The sequence below is a fragment of the Rhinopithecus bieti genome, unplaced genomic scaffold (genome assembly GCF_001698545.2).
Source record: "Rhinopithecus bieti isolate Rb0 unplaced genomic scaffold, ASM169854v2 scaffold_53, whole genome shotgun sequence".
In the NCBI taxonomy this organism is placed as follows: domain Eukaryota; kingdom Metazoa; phylum Chordata; class Mammalia; order Primates; family Cercopithecidae; genus Rhinopithecus; species Rhinopithecus bieti.
Window position 1 is genome coordinate 1,115,598 of NW_016803161.1, and position 25,656 is coordinate 1,141,253.

The 25,656-nt window shown below is 40.4% G+C and overlaps 1 protein-coding gene across 1 annotated transcript in view; it reads left to right on the forward strand.

Moving 5' to 3' along the window:
• Positions 1 to 2,838, forward strand: part of RNLS (renalase, FAD dependent amine oxidase) — a 313,298-nt gene extending 310,460 nt beyond the window's left edge. The window contains exon 7 of the mRNA XM_017867539.1: positions 1,644 to 2,838. Coding sequence (XP_017723028.1) covers positions 1,644 to 1,715 — 72 coding nt within the window. The 3' untranslated portion in view covers positions 1,716 to 2,838. The remainder of the gene's footprint in view (positions 1 to 1,643) is intronic.
• The last annotated feature ends 22,818 nt before the right edge of the window (positions 2,839 to 25,656 follow it).

Genomic DNA, 25,656 nt, shown 5'->3' on the forward strand with positions numbered 1-25,656 from the left:
TGCTGTTACGACATATGATAAAATTAGATAAATAAGCAGTTTACTGTTGATTCAGGAATTGATACAAATCAATGGAAATAATAACTATAAGATATAGCCCCTTAATGTGATGACTGAATCAATACAAAACCAATCAATACAAAAGCAATAATTATTTAACAAATAATTTGAGGAAAATTGGCAAGGTATTAGGTTTAGCAAAAAATCAAACTTGATTCTACCATACATTACTATAATTTCCAGATGAATTAAGGGATAAATATAAACAAATGTATAATACATGCCTCCCCAAAAACCATATAGAAGAAAATATAGATAAATATTTAACCTATTTCTAGGTTGCAAAAGAAGTTCTATAAATTAACAAAAGAAATCATAAAGAAACAAGTCTACTTGATTATATTTTAAAGCTCTTAGAAAACAAAACTAAAAGATTACAGACCAGTTAAGAAAAATACATATACAACAATTTATAATAAAAGTGTGTCCTTAAGGTAGAGAAAACAACAGAAGTTAAAATTTTGGCTCAATTTTTTAAGAGTTAAAAATGATACAGATAGAGCTAAAGTCCATCTATTTTATTTTTTGTTTTTTATTATTCATATGTTTTTGGGTTTTTTTTGTTGTTGTTGTTTTTAGAGACAGTGTCTTGCTCTGTCACCTAAGCTGGAATATAGTGACCTGATCATGGTTCACAGCATCCTCAACTTTCTGGGCTCAAGGGATCCTCCTGCCTCAGCCTCCCAAATAGCTGGGACTACAGGCACACACCCCTACATCTGGCTAATTTTTTTTTTTTTTTGTACTGATGAGTTACTACTATGTTGCCCAAGTAAGACTCAAACTCCTCCTGTCAAGTGATCTTCTTGCCTCAACCTCCCAAAGTGCTAGGATTACAGATGTGAGCCATTGTGCCCAGCTTACATGCCTTTTTAATTGTAGTAACACCACCATATTTTCCTACTTTGACATCATATGTATGTATCCATAAATTATGGTAATGTTCGGTGTGTTTTTAATTTTATAGCATATTATATGTATTTAGAACTTTATTCCCCAGTGTTGTATTTTAGTATTTTTCCATGTCAATATACATAGATATATTCCATTGATTTTTACTACTGTACACTCTTCCATTTTATGAATATATCAGTTTATTTGTCCATTTCCCCATTGATAGACATTAGGTTGCTCCAAATTTTTACTACTGCAACATTGCAATAAATATGTTTGCACATTTCTCTTTTTACCCCTGTGCAAGAGTTTTTATAAGGCAAAATGTTAAAATGTATTAAAACCAAGACCTGCGTTTAAAGGAATATGCTAATTTTTTATAATCTATATGTTTTAAATAATAACTTGAAAATTAACAGAAGACAACAATTATGCAGAGTATTTTAAAGCCAGCTGGTAGAATTTTTTATAACTAAAATAAGTGGGACAAGGTTGGGATAAAGATGTAAAATTGGGGGGTCCTGCTCGGTGGCAGTTCATCAAAAAGTTAGCAAGACCACCCGTAGAGCCAGAACCCTCCCCATTCCAAGTCTATATATGTTCCGTGAAAGCAAAGAACCACTATTAGTGTATCAGAGGCCGTTGTGGTGGGTGGCACTGGGGTTGAAGGCTATTCCTTTGATTTTCAGGTACCAAGTCCTAATATGATTCTAGGATGTGGGAAGAGCCCCTGGATGACGGCCACTGGATTTCCCATATGACTTCCTGGAAATTAGAGCACACAGTCAGGTTTTATTTGATTTTTTTTTTTAAAGGAACCACAGGATACCACTTCACAGCTTTTAGGATAGCTATTATTTAAAAGCAAAACAAAAAGCAAAACAGAAGATAAATGTTGGCAAGGATGTGGAGATATTGGATTCCCTTGTGCAGTGCTGGTGGGAATGTAAAATGATGTAGCTACTATGGAAAATGATATAGCAATTTCTTTAAAAATGAAATATAGAATTGTCATATGATCCGCAATTCCACATCTGGATGTGTATCTATCCAAAAGAAGTGAAAGGAGGGACTTGAACTGACATTTGTACACCAATGTTCATAGCAGCTTTATTCACAACAGCCAAAAGGTAGAAGCAATGCCAGTGTCCATGGATAGATGAGTAGATAAATAAAATGTGGTATAAACATACAATGGACTGTTATTTAGCCTTAAAAGGGAAGGAAATTCTGATGTGCTGCAATATGGATAAAACATAAAGTCATTATGCAAAGTGAAATAAGCCTATCACAAAAAAATAATATTACATAATTCCACTTATATGAGAAATCTAGAGCAGTCAGCTTCATAGAGACAGAAAATAGAATGGTGGTTGCCAAGGGCTGGGAGAAGGGGGCAATGGAGAGTGAATGTCTAGTGGGTCAGAGTTTTAGTGTGGGAAAGTAAAAAGTTCTGGAGATGGATGATGGTGATGGGTGCTCAACAGTGTGAATGTACTTAATGCCACAGAACTGCACATTTAAATATGGTTAAAATCATCACTTTTATGTTATGTATATTACCACAATAAATAAAGAAGTTGATATTTCTTATACTTACAAAGAGGAGAAGGGCATTTGCAAATCAACAAGAAGCATGAGGCCCCTCTCTCTAGCAGAAAAATAGACTCAATCTATTTCTTTTTCTTTTAACATCCTGTTTAATGGAAACGCCAAAACAAATGGGAAAAAATACACACACACAAATATATATGAACATGTTTTGCCTCATGAGTAATCAAAATGTGTACATATGTATGTTTATGTATGTGCGTTTATATTTAAAATCATGTTCTGTCTTATGAGTAAACAAAAGTATACAAATTCAAAACTATAATGAAATGTAATTTTAACCTATCAAATTGGCATCTTGTTTTTTTTGAATGACTAAATTCTAATCAGGGATAAAATGATTGGTAGAAGTAAAATTTTCACATCTTGTTTGCATAGTAAGTTGGCAATATGTATCAAGTGTTTTTTTAAGCATGTTTTCTAACTAAATAACTTACATCTAGGAATCTGGCTTACAGAAATAATCAAGGATGCAGACAATGGTTTATTTGCAATATGTTTATTTAAGCATTAGTTATGACAGTGGAAAACTGGAAATAACCTAAATCAACACTAATAGGAAATGATTGAATAAATTCTAATAGACCAAAACAGTGGAATTTAATGCAGTCATTTTAAAATGTGGGTTTAAAGCAAATTTTTCTATATGGGATATTTTTTGTGATATAATGTTAAGAACAAACCCACAATATGTAATGCTAAGTCAAGAATACAGAATGCTTTTCATTTCTAAAAAACATCAAGTGAGTATAACATACATTTATGTGTGTACGTATATTAAGACCAAAAGAAATACTCAAGGTCTTTAAGATGGTGGGATTTTGAAAATTTTTCATTTGTTTCTTTATATTTTTTCTGTATTTGTACAGTGAGCAGTCAGGCAGCCAATTGGCCTTGTGTTGAGGTGCTCCAGAGGGCAGAACCAAGACTGGTAGCAGTAGGAAAGTGATTGAAGCTAATATCAGAAAGAAATTTTCAATAAGCAGAGCTTTCCAATGTGGAGCAGACCTCTGGGAGTTTCTTTCTGCCAGTCCAAAACGTTTCCAGCAGAGGCTAGGTGACCACCATCCACAGTGATCCACAGTGGGGAGAGGTCACAAGAACAGTGCATCTCAACCCTGGCTGGGCCACAGCATCACCTGAGGGAGGATAGAATGCAGATTCCTGGGCCATGAACCCTATCTACCTGGATTGAAACTCCAGGGTTGGGGTCTAGGGATATGTATTTACCTTCAACTTCCCCAAGGGATTCTGAAGCAACGAGACAAAGTTTCTACACCTGAGAATCCCTAGATTAGAGACTTTCAAGGCTGCTTCCAACTTGGAGATTCAAAGCAATTTTGCAATTCAAAGTTCTACAGACTATTTGAGTATCTATCTTAAAAAAACAAGGACAACAGTATAGATGCAAAGGGAGGCACGGTTGGGGTTGAAGGATGGAGTCATTTGAAGATCAGTACTTTTTCATTCATTTATTTATTTAACCACCAACGACCAAGAGCCTATGCTGTACTGAGTTCCTTGTTTAAAGCACTTGGGATGTGTTAGGGATCAAAACCATTTCCTGCCCTCATAATGGTCACATTCAGGTCAGGTTAACATAAAACGTAGATTCTTGGGCCCAGGAATGACGGAATTAGAATCCCTGGAGAGGGATCCAAGAATCCATATTCTATAAATGTTCCCAAGGTGCTGCGTATATACACTAATGCGATGTTGTTTTTCAAAATATGGGCTTTGAATCATAAGTGGTTTGTTATAGTAATTTAGTGAGTCAAGAAGCTTTTCAAAAAAATTAAAATAACAGAGAAAAGAACAGGAAAAGGAAAGGAAAATTAGAATGCTGACACATGGAAACAGTAACTTGTTTCATAAAGCTTCTGTTTCTGTGCCCTGGCCACAATGTAAACTGGGTTTCAGATGGGAAACCATAGCTAGAAAATATGATACATAAAATACATCACTGTTCTAGTCCTTCCTAACCCCTGCACGCAACAGTTCTGTTTTAGTCAAAATCTGGAGGTGAGATGCTGGGGCACACTGACCACCTTGAGGAGGGACAGGCTGTTCTGGGAATTTGACTCACTGGGAATGTCCCTGCTATAATGCCACTTCCTTTTTCTTTTGGATTGAGCCTAAGGCTGCACTCTCACACAGATGGTAAAGTCTCCAGCACATGTTGCATCATTTTCTTTGGTAGACATGACAGAGCACTGCACACTATCTGTCCTGGCCTTTGTGGCAGAGTTAGAGCAGCATACAGAAAGGAACTCCTGGGACCCATTGCTTCCATTTGCTAGGCTGCTTTTTGGGGGAAGACAAGAGCAGGGCTTATACAACCAATTTTCCAGGCCAAGTGCTGGATATTTGATTTGGGCCCTTCATATCAGGTCAAAACCATATGCAACCCATACTTCGCAACCCAGATGAAAGATACCAATTGTTTTAAATCAAAATGAAACAGAACGGGTGAACAAACCCACATAAGACAAGCTGAAAAGTCCTCCTAGGCTCTCTGAGAACCCAAGAGCCTGCTGATCTGAGCAGACAAGGGATGTTCCTGTGGTTTACTTGTTTGCTGGCACGGAAGTTTTGCTGTCACTAAGAAGAAAAATCCAAAGGCTAATTCAGCATAAATGGTCCCCTTGGCTGCATTGAGGGCAGTCACAGGTGAGTCATAAACAGTGTTGAAAAGTAGAGATCCACCCTAGAGGCCTGAGACATGCTGCTTTTATCTCCAGCTCAGAGCAAGAAGAATGTCTCAGAAGGAACTGAAAAAGGAATTACTCAAACTGAAAACTGCTGTCCTCACCAGGAGGATTCCTTTCCTGACCCAAGTCTGGGAAGTGCCACTGGTAAACCCCCAGAAATGAATTTGCTCATCAGTGAAGGACAGAGCTAGATAGTCTCAGATGTACCCAGTGACATTTTCACAGCATTAGAAGCCAAGCCTCCTTCACCTCAAACCAAATCACTGAAATGCTTGTTTCTGTGCAGCTGTGGTAGAAATGCCCTGTATCAAAGGCAGGCTCCAGTACCACAAGCCAAAGATAAATAACAGAGGAAATGATCAAGACCATGACCTCTCAATGACCCCCTAGAGCTAAATCTTTGCTAGACCTCAGAATATCAAACAGGCCACCAGCCCGCCAAGAGCAGTTCATGAACAGCGTGGAAGCCACCTCAGCCTGCGAGAGCCTGGTTCTCTAGAAACTTGAGACATCCCAAAGGAATTTCTTGTTTTATCCTCCCAAACAGGGGTTTGTTACTTCTTTCGTCAAGTGAAGAAACCCTTTCCAAATGAACATACCCAGAAAAGGTGTTTTCCATTTACTTGGAAATTGGGGTTGTATGTATCTCTTGTCCAGTGGTGAACTATTAGTATTTTGAAAAATATATTCTCCCACCAACTAGCAAAAAAATGAACCAGAAATATAAGAGCCTTCTCCTACTGGAGATTTTGATTATAGATTCAACAGGCACACATTATGGAGTGTTTACTATTGGACAAGTGTTGAGCTGAGTTCTCAGAGGATCCTGAGTGGAACCAGACTCAAGTTACTCAGAGAGGGAGGCAGTGGGCAGGTGGAAGCTTAGCTTTCTTTCTCAGATCAGTGTCACAGCACCTGAAGGAAACTCTGGGCCACCACTTCCAGTTTAGGAATCCCTGAGGCACAAGACAGCAACTGAGGCGAAGGGACTCAGTATCTAACAAGCAAGACTTTTCCTCTAAATTGCCTTTAGAGTGCCTGGCCTGAAGACTGAGGCAAGTCAGCTAAATCCTCAGAATAAAAGATGTGGAGAGCAGCAAGGAGACACAACCTGACACTCCAGGAGAAGGAGATCTTGACCGCACTTGACCACACTAGGAGTGCAGACAGGTCTAATTTGCATCTCTTAGCTATAAGACTCACCATGGAATACAAAGGACAATCAACAGAGATTATAGGTAGAAATAAGTGTCATTGTTTCATTTACTCCTCTCTTCTCTTGTCAAAGAGATAATCTCTCTCCCCAAACCTAAGAGGGCCTCAAAGTTTAGAAGACTCATGTTCCCAGCTGGCTTAAAGAAATGACTCTTCTTCTCAGGGCTTTGTCAGGAATATGATGAGTTTGGTGAGACAAGTGGATTTCAAACTGCACTATAAGCTGGGCATGGTGGCGCATGCCTGGAGTCCCAGTTACTCGGGAGGCTGAGAAAGGAGAATCACTTGAACCTAGGAGGCGGAGGTTATAATGGGACAAGATCTCACCACTGCACTCCAGCCTGGGCAACAGAGTGAGACTCTGTCTCAAAAAATAATAATAAAGATAAAATAAAATAACAAACTGTGCTATAGTCATGGAAGTTATATTCAAATAAAATCTTCTATTGTTGTGTACATAAATCAAGTCCAAGGGAAGAGCAGCGCTACAAGTTAAAGAAGGACCACATTGCATTCCTCTAAGGCCCCCTCAAAACAGTGTAAGCCATGGATAAAGGAGACTTCTCAGGCCCCTGTTGCCGAATTCTGTAACCCTTTTTTAGATGCCCCTCAGAGATCCATGACTTCTGTCTTTGGCCTCTTGTGGGGAAGTCACCCAAATAATGGATCAAGACCTTATAAACCCGGATCCTCCTGTTTCAGTAGGAGTCAGCTAGGCCAGGCCCTAGTTTGATGACGTAAGAATGACAGCTCAGACCTGCCTAATATCGCTGTCACTTTGGTTTTTCTGCCAAAGCATCAAGCAAGTAGTGAAAAAACATGAAATTAGGATGGGAGGACTAATAAAATGGTTTCATGCATAGGACCTCAGCTTAGTATACTAGCCCTATTTACATATAGACAACCTATTCTCAGGAATCTCATTGTAAATACTCCTTGATTCAGAGAAGTATCAATTCATAACCACTCCTTGTGAATGCCAAACCAGGTCCCTGTGTAGGAAAATATTTTATTCAATCTCATGGTTGTCAAATATGTTTAAAACTAGCCAAAGAAGTCTGAAAGATTTGATGCACCTGAATTTTGCATTATATTGTTTTCTCCCCAAAGAGGGTATGCCTCTGAGTTTCACTGACCTTTATTATAGATTGCAGCAATTTACTGACTCTGATGAACATTTGTTGATTGTCCCCTAACATCAGGGGTTAACAGCCTTTCTTTCCAGAGATTTTATTTGAGTAGGCTTCCTTTCACTACCCTCAGCCATGTGGCCTGGGATGGGGCAAGGCACCATGTGCTGGAGTGGCCAGAACCCGTAAGCCTGAGTTAGTCAGTGCTTCATATTGTCTTGGCCACACCAACTGGTTCAGAGGTAAAATAAACTTGAAATAAATTCATTCTGTCAGACTGGGACTCAGAACATTGCAAGAGTTTCCCACTGGACTTGAAGCAAAAGATCTGAGCCAAAGCTGCTGGTAGCCATGCCACTCTGTGGGGCAAGCCTAGAGCTGCCAGGGTCCCCATAGGAAGGTCAAGAATAAAGTTAACACAGAGGATGGGAGAGCCAAGAGATGGAGATAAACTGAGACCTGATGGCATCATTTGAGCTCTGAATTTGGCCCTGGCCTTTCTACCTGTAGGAATCAATAAGTTCTTCTTTGGCTTAAGCCATCCTGATTCATTTTTGAAACTGTCATTCTAGTGAGAGAGATATATAGCATGCAGGGACCATGGAGTCAACCCCCCACAGCCACCTCCCACACGGTCCTATTGCATGGTTTGGCCATGTCTAATCATTGGGAACGGTCTGTTTGTTTGTTTTTCCCCAACCAGGCATGGCAGCACATCTTTGAAGGTGGGGAGGGCATCTGGAAATATACGGAGAGCTTTCACGTTTTTTCAGTGACTGGGAAGTGGGGAACACAAGTGACATTTAATGGACACAGGCCAGGGATGCTAAATGGTCTTGAAAGGTCTAGGCGGGACTATCCTGCCTAACACAAGACAGTTCACCCAAAATGCCAAGAGTGCCACCATTGAGAAGCCTTCAGAGGTGAGCCTACATATTGAAATAACCCAACTCAGAACTATGGCACGTCTGAAAAGAGATCAAATTAGTGATTCTTTAATAGAAGTATCCATAGGAAGTTCAAAAGTTTTTAATAAAACCAAATGTTGTCTCAAATATCTTCTTTGAGCACTGCCAAAATTCACAGAACCTTTCTGTTTATGAAAAAATCTTAAACCAATGTTTCTCCCCTATAAGACTGTTGAATTTAATTTTCTTACCAAGATATTTAAAATCAAAATTTCTCTGGGAACAGCACAGCCATGGCAGGCTTTCTTCCCTTCTGTGGCCTCTGAGACTTTTAAGAAGACACTAAATCACATGACTTCTCAACTTCCACATCGAAATTCTCTATTCCTCACTTCTTCCTCCTTTCTGAGCCTTTGTGCCATTGGCCATCTTTTGAAAAATGCATCCTAACTCAAAATGGGAAGGTCTGACTTTATTGTTCAGATGTGCTCCATTTGTGGGTTTTATGTTCTTCCTGGTTAAAGTATGTATTGGTGGTATTTTCATCCAGGAGTCCAACCACTCCTTGACAGAGGCTAGTTATTTGTTTTGTTTGTTTCTAGAGACGGGGTCTTGCTCTGTTGCCCGAGCTGGAGCACAGTGGTGTGATTGTAACTCACTGCCTTGAAATCCCAGACTCAAGCTATCCTCTTGCCTCAGCCTCCCAGGTAGCAGGGACTATAGATTTGTGCCACCATGCTCAGCTAATTTTTCCACCTTTGGTGAAGAGGGGGTCTTGCTATGTTACCCAGGCTGGTCTCAAACTCTGGGATCAAGCAATCCTCCTGACTCAGCCTCCCAAAGTGCTGCGATAGCAGGTGTGAGCCACTGTGCCCAGCCTTCCTTTGCTTTATAGCATCTCTTATATGTTGCTTCTTGGGCTTGTAGCAATGTGTCCTCACACATCTGACAAGATGTTAGAGTCTTCACCCTGGGAGATTTGTAATTCATTAAAACTAGAAACTAGAATTCATGGGGTATTAATTTGGGTCCTCTGAAAAACAGACACAAAGACCAAATTAGAAAGGAAAATGCCTATGAAAGATAAAGGGTATAGGGAACAGGAGTAGGCAGGGACAGCTTTCAGAGAGTGACGCAGGTCTGACACCTGCATTGGGAGACAAAGAAAGAGGGAAGGAGGACTGGCTAAGAAGATCCAAAGACAACAATGCAAATTTGAGATGACCTCAGCCTGGCCACTGGAGATCCCCAGAGCAAAGATTGCCTGTTAGAGGAAGAAATGGCCCAGCTCTTGTGCCCTGATAGCAGCTGACACCAGCCAGCTACCTTTTTCACAGCAGGTTCTCTTAAAGGGAGAATCTGAGTGATGTACATGCTGGCAGCCGTGCATGATGAATTTTTTTTTTAAGTAGAAGTTGTTTGGCATGTGGTGTGTATGTGTGTGTGTGTGTGTGTGTGTGTGTTTAAAAGAAACGAGATTGCCTTGGAAGTAGGAGTCTGAACTGTGACATGATAAAAAACAATGCAAACCACAATAGAATATTTCTGTTTGTGAGACCAAGTCCCACCCACAGCTTCTAGACTGTTGGCTTGGTCAAAAGAGAATAATTCTACACTTTACAAAGCAATGGGATTAGAAATGAAAATTGGCCAAGGCAGAGTATACTGAGACTGCTGGGCATCCAACACGCTGTGTTAGTTGTAAAGACGGAAAAGCCCTCTGTTTTGGCCAGGAGTCAGGGGAGTTATTTTAGAAGCAGCCTCCTCAGTGACCCAGACATTACCATTTGATTTCCAAAGCTCTAAAGAACATAAGGCTTGAGAGCGTTTTTCCACTGCCCTATGTTTCTTTCTCCATAGGGCTTGTCGCACAAATCTGCTGTAAATCCAGCATTCACCTTCTCAGGGGAGCCTGTGGAGAAGTGGATCATTGTTATTAGAGTGGGTGAGGCTTCCTGAGAAGTGATTGGCCTGCCCATCCTAAGGACCTCCTGGCTTAGCATCACATGACTAACCAGCCTGGTAAAAAAAGCACTCAGAATTTACCCATATGTATCACATTTTACCAGCCCATCTTCTGCCAATAAAGTGCCCTAGACTAAAAAGCCCAAGAAATGACAGTCACTTCTACAATCCTTATGACATTTTCTAGGTGAATATCTGTAGTGTGAGCTGCCTCATGCCGGTTGCTGGGGAGATGAAGGAAAGGAATTCAGAGAAAAGTAAAGCATGAAACTTTTCCTAAAGGCATGAATGACTAATTCTCCATTTGGGACACCCATGAGTAAACTCAGATCCTCCTGTTGCTCAAAAGGGAAAGACAAATCAGTTATAACAAGGAATATTAATTGTACACTTCTGACTGATCTCATTTTATATTTAGAACAACACTATAAAGAAGACTTCTCCAAAAAGCTCCTAGAACTGATAAACACATTCAGCAAAGTTAGAGTATACAAAATGAATGTACACAAATCAGTAGTCCTGCTATACACCAACAGTGACCAAGCTGTGAATCAAATAAAAAATTCAACCCCTTTCACAATAGCTGCAAAATAAAATAAAATAAAATACCTAGGAATATACCTAACCAAGGACATGAAAAACCTCTACAAAGAAAACTACAAAACCCTCCTGAAAGAAATCATAGATGACACAAACAAATAGAAACACATCCCATGCTCATGGATGGATAGAATGAATATTGTGAAAATGACCATACTGCCAAAAGCAATCTACAAATTCAATGCAATTCCCATTAAAATACCACCATTCTTCACAGAACTAGAAAAAGAATCCTAAAATTCATATGGAACAACAACAACGAAAAAAGCCCCCATAGCCAAAGCAAGACTAAGCAAAAAGAACAAATTTGGAGGCATCACATTACCTGACTTCAAACTATACTATAAGGCCATAGTCACCAAAACAGCATAGTACTGGTATAAAAATTGGCACATAGACCAATGGAACAAAAGAGAGAACCCAGAAATATAAACCCAAATACTTACAACCGACTGATCTTCAACAAAGCAAACAAAAACATAAAGTGGGGAAAGAACACCCTATTCAACAAATGGTGCTGGGATAATTGGCAAGCCACATGTAGAAGAATAAAACTGGATCCTCATCTCTCACCTTATACAAAAATCTACTCAAGAATGATCAAAGACTTAAACAGAAGACCTGAAGCCACAAAATTCCAGAAGATAACGTTGGAAAACTCTTCCAGACATAGGCTTAGGCAAAGACTTCATGACCAAGAACCCAAAAGCAATTGTAACAAAAACAAAGATAAATAGATGGAACTTAATTAAACTAATAAGTTTGTACACAGCAAAAGAAACAATCAGCAGAGTAAACAAACAACCACAGAATGGGAGAAAATTTTCACAATCTGTACATCCAGCCAAGGACTAATATCCAGAATCTACAAGGAACTCAAACAAATCAGCAAGAATAAAACAAAAAATCCCATCAAAAAGTGGGCTAACGACATGAATAGACAATTCTGGAAAGAAGGTATACAAATGGGCAACAAACATATGAAGAAATGCACAACTGAAAAAATGCACAACATCACTAATGATCAGAGAAATGCACGTTAAAACCACAATGCAATACCACCTTACTCCTACAAGAATGGCCATAATCAAAAAATTAAAAAAACAAATAGATGTTGGTGGGGATGTGGTGAAAAGAGAACACTTTTACACTGCTGGTGAACATGTAAACTAGTATAACCACTATGGAAAACAGTATAGAGATTCCATAAAGAACTAAAAATAGAACTACCATTTGATCTAGCCGTCCCACTTTCTGGTATCTACCCAGAGGAAAATAAGTCATTATATGAAAAAGATACTTTCACATGTATGTTTATAGCAGCACAATTCACAACTGCAAAAATACGGAACCAGACCAAACACCCATCAATCAATGAGTGGATAAATCAATTGTGGTATATATACATATACTGTGGAATACTACCCAGCCATAAAAAGGAATGAAATAATGATATTCAATGCAACCTGGATGGAATTGGAGACCGTTATTCTAAGTGAAGTAACTAAGGAATGGAAAACCAAACATCATATGTTCTCACTCATAAGTGGGAACTAAGCTATGAGGATGCAAAGACATAAGAATGATACAATGGACTCTGGGGACTCAGGAGAAAGGGTGGGAGGTGGGTGAGGGATAAAAGGCTACACGTTGGGTACAGTGTATACTGCTTGGGTATGAGTGCTCCAAAATCTCAGAAATCACCACTATAGAACTCATTCATATACCCAAATACCATCTGTTTCCCCAAAACCTATTTAAATTAAAAAAGAAGAAGAAGAAGAAGACATTACCATTATTCTCTTTGGACAGATGAGAGTGCCTAGGTTCAGAAAGTTTAAATCATCTGCCTAAACTAACCTAGTTAGCAAATAGCTGAGCTGAGACTTGAACTCAGGTCATTCCAACTCCAGAACCTATGGTCTTAACAATACTCCCCTATTTTCCAATCAGTGCAGTTAAGGCAGGTTCAGGTTTTGAGGACCCCAAAGTAAAACAATTTTGGGTTGGGCTTGGGAAGAATAAAATTTTGGGTTGGGTTGGGAAGAATAAAATTTATTCTTCAAATCCAAATATATGAAATTTCATTGGCTTAGGACTTTAAGATTTTTTTTTTTTTAGGTAACAAAATTGTTCTAGACACCCAGAGATCCCACATACCCCCTTTCCAGCCACCATATAATTTCTCTGAGTCAGAGTCACATCCCACCTGCTCAAATTCTCCTCATGAATTTCACTTTCCCTCGCCTCAAATTCTCTTCAATTTTCCATGAATCTCTATTGGGTTTATCTCTCTTTCAACATCTTTATTATTATCATTATTATTACTATTATTATTACACTTACTACTCACAATGTGTTGCCCTAAGCTGTTTTCTCACCTATGAAAAAACCTAGTATCATTTCCATTTTTCAGATGAGAAAACTGAGGCCCTAAGAGAGGAAACAGTTTGTCTCTGAAATCTACACTCTTAACCACTCCAACATAGTGCCTCAAATAGCCCAGGTAAATCAGACATCAACACAAGCAGACTCTATAAAGGCCAGAATAAAGTATAACAATCATAATGTCTTGATCAAGTACCAAATACGAGGCTAGATGTCCTGTGAGTCACAGGCTTGACCAGAATCCCCTTCTGGCACCTCTGAATAGTGCAAGAACAGAAATGTGTTTTCAGTCAAATCAGCAATTTTACAACATGGGAGACCTGAAAATGTGTGATTCTGTGATGTGAAGTACAGTATATTTTTCTCTGGGTTACAAATTTTGAAATCTAAAGAATAAGCTTGGTAGTTCCTAAATTTACACACTTATCATAGGTATTATATTTCTTTAGTCATTATCATGAATTATCTGTGCCAGAAAGATAAACTACCCCTGAAAACTAATAGCCAATCAAAAATAGTGTCTCAGGAACCTAGGTGAGGGGTAAAATTATGAGTCAAACTGGCATAGCCATCTTCCTGGGGCTGAAGCACCACAGAGGGTGCCGATCTGAGTCCTGTTCCTTGAATTTGAATGTGTGAAAGAACCTCAAATTTTCTTATTTAAACCTTTTATTTATAAATAAAGGCCATGAGACCTTGAGATGCCAAAGTTCACAAAGCTGATGAACATTGTTCCTTCAGCAGAATTAATGAACAGATTATGAGGTGAGTTTAAAGGACTTTCCACTGCACATTCTGCTCTCGTTGTTAAAGACACACTGTTAGGTGCAACACTGGTAATCCTACATTTAAAAAAAAACCTGTCTATGGCATAGATATACAAGGTGTTCACTAGTCTAAACTCTGCCTACCTAGCCACCATCACTACCCACAGTTCCCCAGCATGAATCCTGCCCTTTACATTTCCCAAAAGGTACTCACTATACCCTCTCCTGCCTCCTCCTCTGTGTAGATTTTCTCCAGCCAGTTTGCCTTTCTCCTTATTCTTCACCATATGAACTCCTACTCATTTGTCAAAACTCAGAAGTGTCGCCTTCCCAGTGAAGCTTCCCATGTGAAGACCTCATTTCCCACTCCTCCATCTAAAAGATTACATTGATTCTCTTCTGCTCTCTCAACACACAATTCTTTGGGCTTTGGGCACTTATTACATTGTAGTTTGGTTCTTGGTTTGATTTTGTTCCCTATATTAAACTCTGAGCTGCTGAAAGTCATGGTCACTGTGTTGGTCATTCTTTTTAATTAATATGTGGGTTCTAGGAGTATTGAAGTAAATCGTGACAATAATAATTAACATGTAATCCCTACAATAATCCCAAAGGGAGGGTGTGGTAGAAGTGGACATAACCAGTGCTTACCAAGATTTCTGGTTCTCTTGTTTAAGCTAGGGGTGGCCACATGACTTGCTTTGATGGATGAAATTTAAGCAGAAGTGACATGTGTCACTTCCATGTATAATCATCTAATAAGAGGCACTCTTTCCCCTTGCAATAGTGAGTCCTAAAGCCTTGTATTTGGCAGTCATCATTATAAGGTAGTGAAGCCTCAGTGACCCCCTGCTGACCCATGTTGGACACAGCATGAATGAAAAATAAATCTTTGTTGTTTGAAATCACTGATAACTGGTGTTTGTTACTGCGGCATAACTAAGCCTCTCCTGATTAGTGTGGTGGGGGGGTAGAGGGTGTCTAATATTATCTTCTTTTTATAAATGAGTTGAGGCCACCCAGGTGGTAGAGGGCAGAGGGGGCATTCAAACTCAGCAGATGTTAAAGCTTGATGTTAAAGTTTGATATTAAAGCTTATCTTCCAGATCTCTATGGAATAGAGAAAGAGGAATGAAACCAATCTTCTTCCACACTGACCAGTTTAATTATTACTTCCTTTCCTGTTTCCAGCCATTATCAGAAATTGGTAGAGCAGCTATTCCTTCAGGAATATCTAAGCAAACTCCCCCTCTTCTTCTCAAGTCTGTTAATATCTCCATCCCCTAATTCTACTTTGGGTGTGTTGGGTTTTGCTAACAGCAACTCTGGAAGGTTTGGGCACATATAGTATTTGTCTTTTGCTGAAAGCAATAAAGAACATGTCAGCACATGTTCATTTTCTAGTTAGATTTTTAAAAGTCATTTCAAGAGTTCTTTTTTAGTTTCTACTAAGCAAACATAACCTTTCATTAAATAGCAAACACAAATGTTTGTGTGGTTTGCTTTACTTAAAGAAATTCTTATTTTTTAAAAAGTCAACTCTCTTTGCCAGTGGTATCAATGATTTGGTAAAGCACTGAAATTAGGGAGGATGAGGAGAATACAAATTCAAGGCTGAAGAAAACATTATTGTTTGGCTAACTCAGCCCGAGAACCCTTCCAACCATGAAGGCCTAATACAGATGCTGTTCGTGATGTCAGACTAGCACTAGGTAGTGTTTAAGAGCAGGGTTTCAAAGTCAAATGAGTTCGCATTCAAATTCTGCCCTTTATTTGTTCTTTGATGTGGTCAGTTCAGTTAGCCACTCAGAGCCTTAGTTTTATCATCTGTAATGTGGGTAAATTACAGCTACCTTTGTACAATTGCTTTAAGGATTACACACTTGTGTAAACTCACGTAGATAAAGCCCTTGACACCATTGTCTACTATCTGATAAACATTTGATGAAGAATAGTATTAAGTTTGCCATAAATAACAGCTGCCCATCTGCATAGCTTAGGTTAAAAGAAAATCAGAATACTGCCACAGGGAAGTGGCTGCAGGACTCAAGAGAAACCAGTTCAAATTTGCTTATCTTCATGTTTCCTGTTCTTTGAGGCAATTTCTTGGTCAGGAAATTATGAGGGGGATTGGTTACAGGCGGAGACTGTATTCTCTTGGGAGCCCAGGAGTAGGGTACTGTTAGAATTTCATAAACATTCTCTAGGCCCAAACCAGTCTCTTTTTTCCCTTCAAGTCCGTCTTTGGCCGGGTGCTGTGGCTCATGCCTGTTATCCCAGCACTTTGGGAGGCTGAGGCGGGTGGATCACAAGGTCAAGAAATCGAGACCATCCTGGCCAATGTGGTGAAACCCCGTCTCCACTAAAAATGCAAAAATCAGCTGGGCGTGGTGGCGCTTGCCTGTAGTCCTACCTACTCAGGAGGCTGAGGCAGGAGAATTGCTTGAACCCGGGAGGTGGAGGTTGCAGTGAGCCAAGATCGCGCTACTGCACTTCAGCCTGGTGACAGGGTGACACTTGGTCTCAAAAAAAAAAAAAAAAAAAGGCTATCTTTAATTTCTGTTGAATCCTATTTAAGCTTTGTGCCCATATTTTGATTCCTCCCGTATACTTGGAAAAAATTTGTATGTTCTGCACACAACTCAGTACCTGACTTTTCACTTTAGAATGCAGCCAGTTGGTAACTATGCATGAGAGTGCAGTGATCTGCCTCACTCAATTTACAGGTGTGGAGAATGTGTGCAGATTCGCCAAAATTCATTCACCTGATTCCCAGAGATAGACATTTAAATCATTTCCAAGTAGAACTTTCATGCATAGCCTTTGCGCCCATAAGCACACATACTTAATGTCCATTTAAACTGAGAAAATATGTGTTAGCACTGAAGGTTACCTGGCATGGTGATGATAACCCATTTCTTTTTGTTTGAACAACCCATTTCTCTGGCTCTAATTAAAATCAATGTCCTGTGGAGACTGATGTGACAGTTTCCACCAAGTTGGAGATTGGGATTGTCTTCCTCACTCAGACAGGAGTGAGAATCTTTGGAAACTCCTCCCTCTTTTGTCTTTAAGACTTCACTTTGCTAAATGGACATAAGTTGAGACCGGCAGACGTGATTCCCAACCATCTGGTCTTAGCCAACTCCTGTGTGCTTCTCTAAACCAGTGTCTTTGTTGGTGATCATTTAAATAATCTGGTATGTTCTAGATCACACTTTAACGATAAGTAGAAAGTAACCAGTGTGTGATAGCATTTGCTACTGTTCCCACAGTGTTTAGAATTAGAGAACGATTAAGGTCTCCACACAAAGTGAATGTGAGGGAAATCCGGGGCATGCAGAATGCTCTTTAGCTGGAGGAATTTGAGCTCGCCAGTAACAGAGCATTAAAGACTGCACTTGGCTGCCCCACATTTTCACAATCACAGCAGCAGAGCACCCTAGGTCTCTGGTGAAGGAATGACCCTCTCTTTTCCAATACCCAGACATCACAAGAGTGGATGCAGTTCCCAAAACTCCTAAGGTAAGAGTTCCTCTGCAGAAAATAATCAAACAGTTCCTACTATGACCTGATGGCAGCTCTTAGGCCTGGGATTTATTCCCAACTACTGCCTTATCTCATCCTGCAGCTACAACTTATTAGTTTTCTCATTACCTCAGTTTCTCTGTTGGTAAAAGAGAAGAACAAATGTTTATAATCATCAAATAATGATTGCACTTTGCATGGAGATCTCCCAGTGATGGGAGCAGCCATGATTAGACAGTTTATATGCATTGTTTCACATATTTCCCACAACAGTCCTAGAGGAAGGTGATATTAATACTCTTTTTATAGTCATGGAAAACGAAAGCTAAGAGACATTAATCTGTCCACATGTATCAGAGCAAGTGAGTTGTGGAGTTAGGGTTCAAAACGGACTCCAAACCTCTGTTGAGTAAATAAAGAACTGATTTTGAACGTGGGGAATGATGGAGGATGGAAAAATCACAGACTCTTTCCACAAGTCAAATTAGATTTTATTTAATAGGACCCAGAATGCAAAGTTCCGAACATTTATCGTTAGTGTCCAAAGTCCTTGAGAAACATATGCCTAAAAGAATCTCTTACAGGAATTTGCGCCAATGTCACAGTCAGTCACAATATTTATAAAGTACCCTTTATGTCCTGTATAATTGCAGTAACATTTTGCACTCTAACCCCCCTTTCAGCTTCTCAAAACTCTATCCTTATCTATTGCATTTTATTCTCCCAGAAATACTGTGATTTCTCAGAGACGAGGAAACTGGCACCCACAGAGGTCAAAGGACTTGCTAGTCAATTATCAAGTTTCCTGAACTTTATCCAGTAAAATTTCTTGTGGGGGAAAGGGTGTGTGTTTATGCACATGTCATTCAATTAATTTCAATGGGTTTTTTTTTTAAGTAAAGGAAAAAGCGTTACAACAAACCACACAGTACAGATTTGCTTTTAATGTTAATGTGCTTCCCCTTTCTTCTTCCAATTCCACCCTCCCAAAGTCATCTGTAGTCATGGATTGGTGTATAATGTTCCACTCCAGACTGTGAAAGTCCATGGTTCGAAGATAATATCATAGACTGAGTCCTGAAGTCCAAGGAGTTAGGAAGTGTGATGTTTTACTTTTAGCACAGGAATCCACCTGAGATTTTCTCACTGGCCCTAGAGTCTATTTCTGCTTCCCCTATTTACCCCATTACTGAATCTCCTTTCCTAGCTATCGGTCTCTCAGCCTGAACATTTAGAAACTAGGCTCCAGGGAGGGATTCATCGGCACTGCCTGAGTTTGGTTTGTTCCCAGTTTGTCATTCACTTAACATTACTATCTGCTCATCTCAGTGCCTAAAACGTTGTGAGCCAAACCCACTGTATCGCCCTAGCCAGCTGCCCATCAACCTCCTCTGAGGGTATTTTGTGGTCTCTAAGGATGCCTTTATAAGAACTTCAAATTGGGAGTAAAGCCTGTGTGCACACTCTATTGTCCTGATACGAATCTGGCAGAGTTCTCCAATTAATCCCTTCCTACCATTCTCCTGACACGGTAAGAGTCTCTCTTGGGTTCTGTCCTAAAATTGTTTTACAATCATTTATCTTACACTCACATCACCTCAATTTTGACATCGTAAAGTGATTTGCATTGATTCAAGGCTGCCATCAGGATGAGCTCATAACTATATCAAAACCTCTGTTGAGTAAATAAAGAACTGATTTTGAACGTGGGGAATGATGGAGGATGGAAAAATCACAGAAAGAGACCAGAAACAATACAAGCTCAGTAGGGAAATTTTAGACATCAAACATTTTTTTTTTTTTTTTTTTTTTTTGGCACAACATACCAAAGGTCACTAGTCTCCCACATCAAATACACAGACCATTTTTTTAAACAAATCCATTTTAGTCTGAGTCTTGAAACAAGCCTAAAATATGTGATTTGCAAAGATTTTAGGATAATTTTAATTTTGTTGTTTTTAAAAAACGAAGGAGGAACTATTCGAGATGTCAGAGGAGTGAGGGAGGGTGAATGGCCCTTCAACCCACCCAGAATGATTGACATTTGAATAACTGATCCTGAAGAGCAAAATTGCAGAATCATATTCATTTTCGGGACTAAGATGCCACAGAGGGGCAAAGCAGGCTCCAAAATGTGGCTTTGTGCCTGTTTTTAAAGAGCAAGCAGCCTCTTTCATACTCAATTAAGGCTAAGCGTAGCACCCTACACTCTGCCCAAGACACAACCTCCATGTTTATCTTGGCAACAACTCAAACCGGGGTTTGAGGGGGATGGTTTGGCCGAAGGTGGGTGGACCCCGCATGAAAAAGTTCCTTCGCCCATATCCTCCTGTCTGAAGAAGGCGGATGGAGACAGAAGGTTTGCCGGCAGAGTTCCTGCCGACCTTAACTGGAATAACTTGCTCTCTTTCACATCTGCAGCTGTGTCCTCCTCAGGGAGTTGTCCGACTAAATGTGATTTTAAACATCTGTCAGCTACATCAGAGCTCCAAATTTAGCACTCGGGAACATTATGTGGATTTGTGATGCTCGCTGGAGAACACTGGATCCGTAAACTCAGCTCACATGAGACAGGCGGGTGGTACGCGGGTTGGTAATTTCATCTATGACACATTGAATTTGGCTGCACATTTATGAATATTATGTAAAGGGAAAGAGTGATCATTTCCTTGCAAACAGCTTTCTGACTTGCCACAAGATCAATGTCGAGAAGGGAAAGCCTTTACACTGGGAACGCTTATTGTATTCCTATCCAATCATTTGCCTGGAATTTAAAAATATTCCCCACGGGCTGGTTTTGTCTGAATTTCCTGAAACTAATTCTCCTCCTTGAGCCGCCTTTCTGCTCCAGCTACAACTGCGCTCCAGTGTACCCATCCTAGAGGAAGAAGAGTTCTGCATAAGTCTTGATTCCTGTTTGCCACCTTTGAAGATGTCCAGAAGCAAGTGAGGATCCTCACATGGCTGCTTTCCCTCCGCTGGGCTGGCATTTCTGTAGAGAGGTGCTGCGCTAGGGAGAAACGGTGAGACCAGTCCTTCCACTCAAACACTCTTTGCTGAAGCACATCCCTGGATGATTGGCTAGGAATTCTTAGTACACATGAAGGTTTGTAACCAATTCTATCAATTCCCAAAATCATGGTGCCCTTGAAGAGAGACATGGAGAGACATAGCCCTGCAATTCAACCTTTGTTCCTGATAAATGATTTATCATAATATCACAGCAGACGAAAACTTGTGCATTTGCTTTATTTAGGTTGATTGGGTTAGTACAAATGCTCACAGCCTCCAAAGTCCATTTGTTCATTAAGTCTTTTCCGCAGAGTTAGTTTACACACCCCACACCACCCCTCCTACCCCTACTCCTCCTCCCCTGCTCCCAAGGCAGCCTGTGTGTGCCTCTACTCTGATGTTAATGTGTGGCATTATTAGGGAATGTCTTCAAATGCCTCTGTAATCTCTAAGGAGGCAGACATGCTGTTTGATTTCTCCTGTATCCCTGGGATTAAGACAGGCCCATAGACTGTGGTCAACTAATATGTTAATGATAGTGAATAAATGCATGAGTGACTGCCACTAATTTGAAATGCTTAATATACCAACTAGAACCAATGAAAGGTGGTCCCAGGAGCACAGTTGATGGCAAGAGGAGAATTCTAACAAATGTATCATGAATAAACCACAGCTGGATCATGCAGACATGTTTATATGCAGAGAACTGACTCAACACAGGTCTTCCTTGCTGTCGGAGAGGGTAGGCCCATCCAAGGTACCAAAGGCCAGGAAGGACAGCCATGAGCCAAGACACAAGAAAAACCGTACCGTCTATATGGGGTCACTTGAGGGGGTTAAGCAGGAAGAGGCTTGTGCCTCAAAATGTCTTCTTTCTGGCATCTGAAATGGGAGTGTTTTATATTTATTCTTGGAAGGCATGATGTTTCTTCCTTCTAATGATCCCACTTCTGTGATGACACACTTACATTGAGAGTCCACATAGGGAATAGTTAAGACCATAGACTGTAACATCAGACAAGATCAGGGTTCAAATCCCAGTACACAATTCATTAAGGGGTATTATCTTGAGAGAGTTACTGGATCTCTATGTTAGCTCGTTAGGTGATTGAAGGGATTAAATACTGGGTGCATAAAGTATCTGATACATCACAAATGTTCCGTGTCGTTAATATTATTATTCTTATAATTAGTTTGGACTCTTGCTTGCAAGTGATAAAAATGAAACAAAGCTGGCTTAAGCAAAAAATACAGGTGTGTCTCAGAGAAACCAAGAGCAGGAGTATACCTGGGCCTCAGGGAAGTTCTGTCACCTCTGCCCTTCTGTGCACATCTTCTCCATTCTCCTCTCTCAGCTTCTTCTCTTCTTAGGTCCACAGCATTGTTGGAGAAAACCCAATTCCCCACTCTTAAGCTGACATATTGCAGGTTCAGCTACCCAAAAAGAAACCAACACAAGTCCTTTTCTTGGCCTTAATTTCACACTTTGGGGAGAAAGACTCTGACTCATCTTGCATCTAGTGCTACTCCTGTTTATTCAGTTTGGCAGGAGTTAGTCATAGGTAGAGGCAGGGTCACAGTTACACCATGGCCCTGGGGGCTGGCTTCATTGCCAGGAGGCAGGAAGAGAGGGAGGGCAGCTGGATATGCGGGGGAGAAATCATGAAATGGACAGATGCTTCTAAAGCTGCCTTCAAACTACTATGAGAATAAGAGTAGGACATTAAAAAATGTGAAGACGTGCAAAGTGTTCTCCTTTATGAAAAAGTTCCACATATTGCATATATATTATGATCATAACTATACTCACTCTTAAAGGTAAGGGTTTATAGGGGATGCAAAGAAATTGTTTTATGCTATGGTGGTGAATTTTTAATGCCCTTTGATTTAATAACAAAACTTTGTTTAATGTGGAAAGCTCCTACAAAGATTAATAACCCTTGAGCCTTTGCCACCTAACACCTTAGCAAGGATTAGTTGACAACTGGCTGAGGTCCACGCCCCAGGGGGACAAACCCAGGCCAGGAGGAGGGGAGGGAGGGGGGCAGGAAAGTGCCAAGGGCTCTGGGGCCAAGCTGCTTCTTCTTCACACTGTGTGGATACTAAGGCCCTGTCTTCCTGGAAAGGCAGAAACCTGGCTCAGAATTCGAAAGACTCCATTTTCACAGAACTTCAGTAAATTCCAGGCCAGAGACAGGGCAGCTACTAGAAAACTCCTTTGGTAAATAAAAAGGCATTGGGAACATTGTGAAAGGGCACCACATGATTCTCAGGGCAAGACCAGTGCCAACTTCCAAAGGCCCTACAGACATCCTATAGAAATGTTTCTATAGAAACAAATAATCCCACACCCACCCCAGCAGCCTCTGGGTCCATCTGGCACCCCCGTCCCCAGTTTCCACCCCTGGACACAATAAGAATAACCAAGGAAAAGTCTTTCCATTTAATCTTTGGCACACTGCATCTTCCAGCCTGAATGTCAATGTGCTGCTGCCTCTAATGTTTCCCTCAGGGATTGGGTAGGACAGATGGTCACTGTCATGTTAAAACCAAAGACTTATGAAGCAACTTTGTGAGCATTGTGAGAGCTTAACTCCTACCCCAGAGACAGACCCCTGAGACTCTCGCCTGGACAGTGACCGAGGCTCTGAAATGCAGTGGGTAAATCACATCCACAACCCGCTCTACAAAGCAGACAGTGTTTTTGAAATTGCTCAAGTTGGCTGCCCTGAGACATTGCCCAAATGTTCCCTTAAAACTGCTTTTATCTTAGCAAAGCTCCAGAAAAATTCACTTCAGCCTAAGGGCTTTGAGTGAGTGTTCAAGGCCCAAGAGCCTGAGTTCTGGTGTCGGAGCCCATTCCCTTCTGCTCCCATGACTATTGCCTTAATTGAAAACTTTAATATCACCAACTTGTGCAACTCAGTAGTGTTTATCCAGAGCCCAGGCCTCTATGTCCTATAGAGTGCAGACTTACAAAGTTATCTCTACAACACATGTATTAAATAGCCATATGTTCACTAAGGTAGTCAATTAATTGGGCACCTACTATGTGCCTGGTAGTGTGATAGCAGTGTGTATAGAATGGTGAATAAGATTCAGCCCTGCTCAAGGTACCTCCAGTCCAGTAAGGGAAATGACAGTGCTGGCTGATGATGTTCACAGGACCAAGGACAGGGTGATTAGCACCCATGAGAGAAACTTAACAGGATCTCCAGGAGTCAGACAGAGAATGTTTACTGCAGCAGAGGATAGTACTGCAGAGTCCTTAAGAAAGTTATAGACTTGGGCAGGTAAAGATGAGGAAGAAAATTGAAGCCCCCAGCCCCTCTGGCCACAGCCTCTGCCCACCCACCTCGTGAGGTCTGGCCGTGATCTGAGTTCATGAAAACTGCACAAGTGTACTTGTCTGTGTGGGAGTTGGATGGGGGTAAGAGATTGGACACCTAAAAATGAAAATAAAGGCTTTCCCTTTTCCACAACTTGTTATAAAATCTGACTTTCTGATTGGCAGCTTAGAGAACCACCAGCGTTTTTTGTCAGAACAAGTGAGGTCAATCTAAATAGTTTATCAAATGCATGCAGTACCTACTGTGCACCAGGTTGTGGGTGATGGAACATAAATTGGATATGACGAGATAGAGAGAGAAGAGACAAGAGAGATGGAAAAGGGTCCCAGGGTGGAGTAAAGAAGGAAAGAAAAATGTCTAGAACAGGCTAGGTAACCTACCAGCAGTTTGCTAGTGTACCTGCTGATTTTTATCTGTGGACTAGCAACTTTCTCTCTTTCCAGACCATGTAGGAATGGGTACTTGGAAGGAGAAGGATTATCAGCAGAGCCTCATGAGGGTTTCTGGTCTGTTGTCTCTGACATGCTCCAAATGTGGGATAAATACAATGTGGTGTGGTGCACCATTGAAAGAGGCTTTGTAGGCCAGGGAAATTAGCTGACCCATTTAGATTTCTCCCAGACCTGGGCCTGAGATTCAACAAAGCATAGGTGAAATCTGGGGCAAAGGAATCTTCAAAGGGGTCTCAGAGGTTTCAGTTCCATGAACATCTCTAATGCATACAGTTAAGTCATAAGAAGGTATCAAATACTAAAAGGCGTCATTCCAGCTTTGTGTGTTTCCATGGATACGTGTGTGTATGCATGTGGTGGTTTAAGCCGTGTGTGACTTTTGGTGAATTGCAGACTTTTGTCCGTTTTTACCGTTGTCCGGTTCAAGACTAAAGAGAAGAGATGTCAACCAACTTCTTATAACAGCCACCCAATCCATTCCATGCTCTTTGGAAGCCCTATTTTATAGAAATTTAGAGCTGGGGGGGGGGGGGTCATAGAAATCAAATGAGAGCCTGTTTATTAGGATGCTTAGCATATGCTGAGTGCATTCATCAATGGTAAAAGAACTCTTTCAAATTCCTCATTCTACAGATAAAGAAATAAGTCATTTAGGTAAATTATTCAAAGTCACATGCTTCTCATTCTTTCATGTATACATATTATGTACACATTCATGCAAATCTTACTGAGCACCTTCCTGGTGCCAGGCGTTGTGTGCAGGATGCTGGCAAACCCAATAACTAGAAGGCAGTTATCTGGACTTCTAGTGCAGTGCTCTTCTTTTATATGCTGGAATTTACATTTAAGATTTTTTAAGTTAGAGGCATCATTCTGCCTGTCATCTTTACGAGGGGCTGAGTAGTCATGGAAGAGTGATCTCATTTCTTCATCATAATCTCTGTATTCCCTCTGAATATGCAAGCATTTTATTCAGTGCCAAAATGTGGAGAAAATATTTTGACCACAAAAGATAAAATTATTACGAATTTTAGGTTTGTAGCTTTTAAAACAATCAAGGTGGGT